The 8877-nt window shown below is 38.0% G+C and overlaps 1 protein-coding gene across 1 annotated transcript; it reads left to right on the forward strand.

Annotated features, from left to right (window-relative positions):
- Nucleotides 1-966: 966 nt before the first annotated feature.
- Nucleotides 967-5652, forward strand: rom1a (retinal outer segment membrane protein 1a). The gene is made up of 4 exons (XM_042500041.1): nucleotides 967-1116; nucleotides 3085-3515; nucleotides 4466-4712; nucleotides 5428-5652. Exons 1-4 carry the CDS (start codon nucleotides 967-969, stop codon nucleotides 5650-5652), a joined length of 1053 nt encoding a protein of 350 aa, XP_042355975.1.
- Nucleotides 5653-8877: the final 3225 nt, after the last annotated feature.

An 8877-nucleotide genomic window follows, 5' to 3' on the forward strand; every position in this document is an offset into this window, starting at 1 on the left:
CAACCCAACCTAATGATCGACACAGGTGCAAAAAAGACAACGTCCTTTTTATCCCTATGAGCGCCTCATGAGTATTATAAGATAATGAACATTTACTCTCCGGTCACTCATTGTGTCTCTTGGCTGAGGAGGAACATTTCTTCAATGTAAAGTTATTTCACTGACTGTAGACATTGTTTTGTTTTTCCTTTCAGCGCCTCTTTTAAAATTAACATATTATAGTAGAAAAAGAAATAACAGATGATTAAAATAGAAATTCTTTATCTTTATATGTAACTTTTTTCCCTCTCAACTCTCATTTTATTTTAATGTCACATTTATTCTAGTTTATGTGCTATTAAAGGTGTGTCCTGAGGATCACTGTTGCTCAGGTAATGCCTCATAATATCCATCTCCCTGTCAGGTTCGATTTGTTTTGTCATCCGTGTCCCTGTGTGTGAGCGCTGGATGCTGAGCAGACAATGGCCTGGATTCGCAGACCACTTTAATAGGATAGGTGAGCATTAACTGTAAGACGCTCGCTGCATCCAGGTTTGCCAAATCCAGTGTGCCAAATCCACTGTGTGGCACACTGGGCGGTGATACTGGTCGGCGGAGATAACTGGACTTTTTTCAGCACTTTTTGGGGAAACACATAAGGTAAATTTTGATGCACTGAAATCTGTTAAACTGGAACAAACTACTTGTGAAATTGCAAAACTTTACTCTCCAAGGATTTTGCACTAACTTCTCTTTTTTTTCATTTTTGCATAAAAGTTTGGCCTCACAAAGCTGTTATCAGTGCAGAATTGAGCCCTCTCTGCTGGCACTGCTTTATTTTTTAAATTCAGTTTTGTCCTCTTCATCTCCTTCCTGTGACCTCTGCGTCCTCCTTGCAGACACAGCAGCACAGCATCGGCCCCACATTGCCTCGTCGCTCTCCTTCCCCTACTCCCCCCGTGAGACTCGGATTCCCTCGCTGCAACCATGGTGGTGATGAAGATGAAGTTCCCCTTTCAGAAAAGGGTGAAGTTGGCCCAGGGACTGTGGCTCCTCTCCTGGTTTGCCACAGTGGCCGGGGCCATCACCTTCACCCTGGGCTGCATCCTCAAGACGGAGCTCCGCAGGAGGGCAGAGGTACAGTTTTAAAGTTTTACCTGCATACTTAATCCCAAACCTTCTTTTTTTTTCTTTTTTTTAACCTGCAAGTTGCCAACAAATCACAACAATTAATAGTGTAAATCCTTTTGATTTTATTGTTAAAGTGATTGACACTAGAGTAATTATATAGTAGTGTGAGAAGTCCAACTGCGCTCATTCAGAGAGGAAAAACAGCAGTTGCATTCGGTCATTTTTTAAAATGAGGTTGTATGAGGTATTTAACCATAGACAGTATATTGGAAACAGTGGATGTCAGTCGGCGCACCCCCAGTTTGGAGAAGCAGGCTGGAGTTGAAGCTAAACAATCTACTGCTCTGATTGGGGACCAGCAACAAAATGTAATTTAACCACCTAAAAAAAAGTCCTACTGAAAATATAAACATCAGTCTAAGTGTATGCTATATTAAAAGTATTTTCACTGTTTCACCTTGATGTCAAACTGTGATTTCCAACTGCAAAATTAAACCATTGTATCGCTTTCTTCAGTGCCAGACTCCATTGAGATAAACAGTGATTTAACATCGCTGAAAACAGTAGCTGCTGGTCTATCGCTGCCTTAATCACTTTGTTTGTTTATGTTATTGTGTGACTTCGGTGTTTAACAGGTTTAGTTTGGATTCACCAAAGTGCAGAATACACTCATACTGATACTGATTTGTTGAGGTGTTCGCTAAAATACATTTTGTTGTTGCCCCCATCCACACTAATACATTGTGTAGCCCCCCTGTCAGACTCTAGCCTGCTTCTCCAAACTTAGGGCGAAACATAAGTTGTCCTGAAAATATCTACATTGAAAGACAACAGATTTGAAAGTGGTAAGGTGATACGGTCGATGATATATGATATATATCATTTTGGGAGGAAACTCAAAAATGCTAAGAAATGTCTTGAAAGGATACATTAATCTGATCGTCCTTGTTGGAGACCAGCAAGAGATAAATACACCTGTGACCCACTTTGGATCCCGGATCATCATTTAATAATAAACCAGGCTCTGTCAGTCTTAATCATCCTAATCTCCTCATCTGAAGGCCACCATCCCACCTTTACACAAACACACACACACACACACACATACATAAATATATATATGAATGTATACTGTATATACACACACACAAATATCTGTGATATTTCGTTTTAAAGAATAAGCCGATATCTACTATATTATCATGCGTCTCTACTAAGAATAAGACTTTTTAATTTTAGGGCCAATGGATACCTATATTATCCATTTTTATTCATATATAAAATACAGCCAGTTTAAGGGACCCCTTGAAAATGGCTGTGTTCCAGATTTAGTCCAAATGTATAGTTTTATTTAGCCCTTGTCCTGACATGCTATGCTGACATGTTTAGTACCAGTGGAAGCCTAATTTCAGAAGCCTAATTTCAATTTAGAGAGCCGGAGTCTGCATAGAAGCAAAATGCGCCAAAACACCTATCCAACCAATTGCGAGCAGCCCTATTGAATGCGATTACACGGACTGGCTGTCACAGCTGTCAGTCATGGCGAAAAATCCCCTTTTTGTAGAATTGAACAAGTTGTTAAAACTGAAATTATCATAAAAACGAACACTCGAACAAACATCATGGTGATGAGAATGAGCTTCAGTGACTGAAATCATCTTTGGAAAAAAAAATATTTTGCGTGTACCTTGAGTTTTAAGTTTGGCCCATACACTAACATGGAGGGGCAGGCTTTATGACCTATACTGCAGACAAACACCAGGGGGCGATCAAGATTGAAAAGTTAGACTTTTTGGGGAGTTGTAATGTCGTCCATCTTTATATACAGTCTATTGTCAGGACCATGGAAGACCATCTTTGACCATCTTTGAGAGATTATGCACATTTTCTTTTTTTAATTTATGTCTTAATAAATGTTTCCGATTCCTTCCAGCAGACAAATACTGATGAAATTATCATGTGACTTATTTCCAGGTAATGGATAACTCTGACATTCATGTTGTGCCCAACACCCTCATGATTGTCGGTCTGGCCTCGTTGGGCATCAACTACTTTGCCTCAAAGATCTGTCAGGATGCTCTGGACGCCGGGCGATTCCCCCGCTGGAAGAACATGCTGAAGCCCTATTTTGCCGTCTCTTGTTTCTTCACTGTCCTCATGCTGCTAGCCGTCATCATGAGCTACGCCATGAAGGGCAGCCTGGAGTCTTCCCTGAAGGCCGGCCTGAGGAACGGCATCCGCTTCTACAAGGACACCGACACCCCGGGCCGCTGCTTCCAGAAACAGAACATCGATCGGCTGCAGATGGAGTTTCAGTGTTGTGGGAACAATGACTTCCGGGACTGGTTTGAGGTGCAGTGGATCAGCAACCGCTACCTGGACTTCAGCTCCAAGGAGGTCAAAGAGTAAGTTGTGGATGATACTGTGCAGTGTAGTGGGGCGGGTAATGGACAAACATCTACTGTCTGTATTTAACCCTTTGAAACACTGAGGAAAATGGCTTTTTCTTTTTTTTTCAAAAATGTGGGAAGAGGGCAATGAGAAACAAAAGAGGAAATGACTACAAATTGAGGAAAAAAAGAGAAGAAAAAAGAAAAAGAAAGGGAGGGGGGTAAAATAAGGTATTGACCTAAAAAGTGCCTAAAAATGTAAAATAGATAAATAAATAAATTAAAATGTGAAAAAAATTAAAAAGGGACATAAATAAATAAACAAATAAGTGTCCTGGAAAAACTTCAGAAAAATTTAGAATAAATCTGTAAATTTTTAATATGTAAATACAATTACTATAAATACAGTTTCCCCCAGCTTCTATAATTTTTCCCTAACGTTTTCCAAATCATTTTCCAAATCTACTAAGTTCTTGCAATTTGTGAAACATTTACCAAGTTCCTCATTGCGGTTTTTGACATGTTTATGTTGGTAAAGCATTAATCGCGATGCCATTAAGGTCCTCATATAAAGTGTTTTTTATTTTTTATTCACCAGCCAACATTCATGTCTTCAAGAGGCTGTACAGGGCTGAGTTTTAAAGCTAAAGTGATGATACTGGTATCATGAAGCAAGAAGACCTAAAGATTCCAGTGGTCCTGACCATGTCATGCTTACTTCTCAGGAAGGGAGCTAAATAACACTCCAAATTTTGGGAAAATTTTGGCGATGGAAAAACAGCATGGTCACTTCACAGAGGTCCCTTGACCTCTCACCTCAACATATCTGAAATTTAAAAAATTATTGTTTGACAACCCTTGTTTAAATACTTGTGAAAGGTGTCAAAAAGCTGCACAAGAAAAGTAATGCTGCTCCAGGTTTCAAAGGGTTAATCTGAAACATATCTTTTTCCTCGTGTTCTCAGCCGCATCAAGAGCAATGTGGACGGACGTTACCTGGTAGACGGAGTCCCTTTCAGTTGCTGCAACCCCAGCTCTCCGCGGCCGTGCATCCAGTACCAGCTCACCAACAACTCAGCTCACTACAACTACGAATACCAAACGGAGGAGCTCAACATCTACCTGCGCGGCTGCAGAGAGGCGCTGGTCAACTACTACATGGGCCTGATGAACACCATTGGGGCTGGAGTTCTGTCTGTCTTCCTTTTACAGGTACACTAAAATTTACAGTATTTCATTGGGATTTCCAGCACAGTTAGTGGTGCAAAGGTGACCTTTTAATTTGGAGGAATAACATTGGCTTTTTAGGGAAAGGTGCAGGTGCCAAGTTGTTTTGAAATCGCATTATTTAGCATTGTGTCATGTCTTTACAAGCAGGGGGAAAATGTGCAGAGGAGAAGTTGCATAACATCACTCAATGGAAAGGCAGTCATCTCACAATTGTGTTTTACTGACATTTCAAAAATAATCCTTTAAGTTTTGCAAAAATCTGTAATTGAAACCCGCCTGCTGTTGTTGCTGCAGAGCTGCCTGTTGCTGTAACTATTGTGTTCCCACAGTTAATAATGAAGCCTTGCAAGCTGCTGCTTCAACAACAGGGCCCTGAAAATGTTTCACTGTAAAATGCCTCGTATCAACCACTGAGGGCATTCTGCTGACAGAAAAAATGTCAGAGGGCTTTTATTTTGAAACAGAAACAGGAAACGTTAAATAAAACAGATATATTTGTGTTTTCTGATGTCTGTTACAGATATAGACATTGAAGGGTGGTATAAACGGTGATATAGAGCCAATATAAATATCAAAAGACCATTTTTACTGTCTGTTTTTGAAGTTATTTAACTTATGAGCATAATTCATTTAATATCCATCAACCACCACTTCTGCTATGTGGATCCTTGACTCTCTGGTCTAACCTCCCTTCCAGGGCTCTGTGCTGGTGAGCTTGCGGTTCCTGCAGACCGCCATGGAAGCACTGGCGGGGAATGAAAACACAGAGATTGAGACAGAAGGGTACTTGCTGGAGAAATCAGTCAAAGACACCATCATGGAGTACCTTGACCCCGTGTTGAAGTTCCTCCTGCTTACAAACCAGGTGGAGGAGGGCACTCCTGGAGCCGCAGCCCCGGCTCCAGCACCGGCAACTAAATAAACCATAAATAATGTAAACACATGTAAATAATTTTTACACAAAGAGGTCAATTTATGAACAATGATTAATTATTTGAATTTTTAAAACAGAATATGGATCACAAATTTGTATGAATTTCACAGATATAGGGATAGTATTTTTTTATTTTCAGATGATCATCACAGGTTAAGTAAATGTTCAAACCCCATTTTATGAACTGAAAACCCCTCTCTAAACCACTTACTGTATGATGGGTGTAGGTTTCGCTTAAACACTGGGAATGTTTAACCCACATTATTGTGAAGGCTGCAAATACGTGACAAATACGCTGTTGGTCAAACAAACAGAAGACTTTCCCCCGGGAGAGCGGTGTTTGTGTCCATGTAAAAAAAAGTGGAGTTATTTTAACTTACATTTTAATGTTATGGTAAATACATAACTTTATGTTGATCACATACCCTTAAAGCACCCAACTGTGTTTCTTTTCCCAAGCCCAGCTCAAATAATTTTACATTAAGTACAGTATGTGACAACACCCAATCAATGTTTCTTTTTCTTAACTTTACCTAAGAGGTGCTTATTGTTAGATATCATATGAGTGGTTGCATGAAGTCAAGTAAAAAGTACAGATTAAATGGGAGGTTTAAATTTGGAGCATCAAACAGTTAATTTTCTGCATTCTAAAGAATTTTTATGCACCAAATTTGTGCATAAAAATGTGCCATTTATGGCATAAATGTCTTCGTAAAAGTAATAGTCCTCTACTTACATGTTTTAAAAGTTTTAAGTTGACTGAATTTAAAAAAAGAATAAAGTTGAATCATTTAAAAACATTTACCTCAACTTGTCTTTTCAAACTCAGTCAACTTAATTTTTCTAGGCAGTTTAGACACTATTTTTTTCTCAGTTTACTTTTTGATTTTGATGATAAGCCCTTTTATGTTATATTCATTTACAGCTTCACAAATACACAAAATCAGCTTTTGAACGTGATGTGCATCTCTACTTGCATTCTCACGAGTATGTGTCAAAAGCACCAAGACAATCACCTGTTTGTCACTTACTAATTCACAAGGCAATGCACAAAACAGATGTTTGGTCTTACAAAAATAATGCAAAGCTGACTGTGGAGAGAAATGAGACACAATGCATCGCTGTGCAACACAACTATGGCATTATATGACAAATAATTATTAAAATTTGAGGTCCCCAATGCCTTATGGAATAGAATCACTTATTGCATCTTTTTTTTTTGTAGTGACATGCAGACATCATAATATTTCACGTCAGATGTCACCCTCCATAACAGGTGCTCCAAGTTTCTAATTTCTCACTGCATCTCTTCTCCCTGTCAGTGAAAGGAATATGAAGGATTATGAAGATAATCGTTGTCAGTAATGCAGTGAAAGCCATCAAGTGTGTCCTCTGCTCTGACTCCTTTGTTAAAGCTTTTAATCCGGTTTGTTAATACTCGACCTGCTGCCCTTGCAGTTAGACACCTGCGTCAGGTGAATGTAAGACACAGTGTGAGCGATAAGCCTCGGCTTTGTTTGCTTATGAAAATCAAAGTGCTGAAAAAAATGATCATATTTTAAGATGTATAACTTTTTTAATTCAGTTTAAAAGTTTGTGCTCTTTACCCATGTCCCCAGGAGATTAATTAAAGGAAAATTTTCTCTTTATTATGAGAAACACAATATTGGTCGACCAAATCTTTCTCAACCCATGTGAATAGCTTTATTAAAGGTCCATTTAAAAACAAGACTGCATCTTGAGTGACTTTCTGGGGATAGGCAGACCTCTTCTGACAAAAACACAAGTAGTGAACAATAGATGTCATAAAAAAAACCCAAACAAACAAACGAATCTCAGAAGTTTCCCATGTATTCTAATTTCAAGGCTTCAGTCTGTAAATCTTAGAAGTATCTTTTTTTCACTGTTTATTGCTCATAATTGCTGTTGCTTTCTTTTTAAAGTATTTAATTTCATTTCATTTCATTTCATTTTGATAATAATAACACAAACTAAGCAATGCCAAACCCATTTAAATATTACTTTTTTGAAGGTAAGTGTACAATTTTGGTACAGACAATTTTTGGTTGTTTTTTAGGCTGTACCTTACAATCCCTGTTGCAAATAATTGCATGACACTTATATGTGAATTCTGTCCACCTGCATGACAAAAAAAACAAAAAACAAAAAGCATTTTAATATGGTACAACATCAAGGAGTCCATTTGTTTTGAACATTACTAATTAATTGCATGATCCAATGGACTGAATTATATTAGCCCACAATATTACAGTTCAGTAAAAGTATACTGGAGAGAATTCATTCCACAGTGAGGTAAAGTCTGTTTATCGAAAATGTGATATTTAAATTAATGGTTTAAGTTTGGCTGTTACAGATTCAGTATACAAGGGACAGTATCCAAAAAGCACAATAAAAGAGCTAACATCCTGCAGGAAAAGTTTTTTTTTTAATTATTACTTTCGCTAAATATACATTTATGTATAAAAAATGCCAACATTATTTTCAAATTTATTATAATAAGTCTTCTTTTCTTGGATTTTTTTTAGGCAACCAAAACTCACATTGGACCATGACAATGTAAAATCTTTAAAGATTAACAAATCTGCAAAAGTCTTGCCAGTATTTCAGTATGTCTTAAACGTCTTGAAATGTCTTGAATATTCATGCCAGAGGAAGCAGTTTGTGTTTATTGCTTTTTACATTTTCGGCATGTAGTCACTGGCAGGGTAATATTTCTGAATAATTTTGAAGGACATCTGGATTTTTAGATGAATTGTCCAGAGCTTCTTAGCATATATAAAATAATTTACAGCCCGATTCCAATGCGCCATGACATGTGGAATAGAGACATCTCTTTGAAATAGGACGCGTGTGGCTCTGTTATTATTTTGGGGATGTAGTGAGAAACATTTTTCCGACTGGGGAGTCAGCCGGGTCAAAATAAAATTAATCTGCCTGCGTAGTTAAAGACGCGATGACGTTATGATCACGTGACGGGGCGAAGACGCGCTCTCCGATTCAACTCACGATTCGACTCATTGTCGGGATCCGACCTTTTTGAACTCGTCTCGTGTTAAACGTGTTCAAAATTTACATATTCATTCAGTAACTTTTATTTAAAATTTTCTGCCAACAAACACTATAGAATAGTTGTTTTTCATTGTTTTAAAGGCTACTTTTATGAATACCTTTATGAAAGTAGTGTTTTGAATC

Source organism: Plectropomus leopardus, chromosome 13 (assembly GCF_008729295.1).
Source record: "Plectropomus leopardus isolate mb chromosome 13, YSFRI_Pleo_2.0, whole genome shotgun sequence".
NCBI lineage: Eukaryota > Metazoa > Chordata > Actinopteri > Perciformes > Serranidae > Plectropomus > Plectropomus leopardus.

What these genes read in the sequence shown, in the direction of transcription:
- rom1a (XM_042500041.1), top strand. Translation starts at nt 967, where the DNA reads ATGGTGGTGATGAAGATGAAGTTCCCCTTTCAGAAAAGGGTGAAGTTG. An exon ending in AGCTCCGCAGGAGGGCAGAG is followed by an intron (nt 1,117 to 3,084) that starts GTACAGTTTTAA and finishes ACTTATTTCCAG; the next exon opens with GTAATGGATAACTCTGACAT. An exon ending in AGCTCCAAGGAGGTCAAAGA is followed by an intron (nt 3,516 to 4,465) that starts GTAAGTTGTGGA and finishes TCGTGTTCTCAG; the next exon opens with CCGCATCAAGAGCAATGTGG.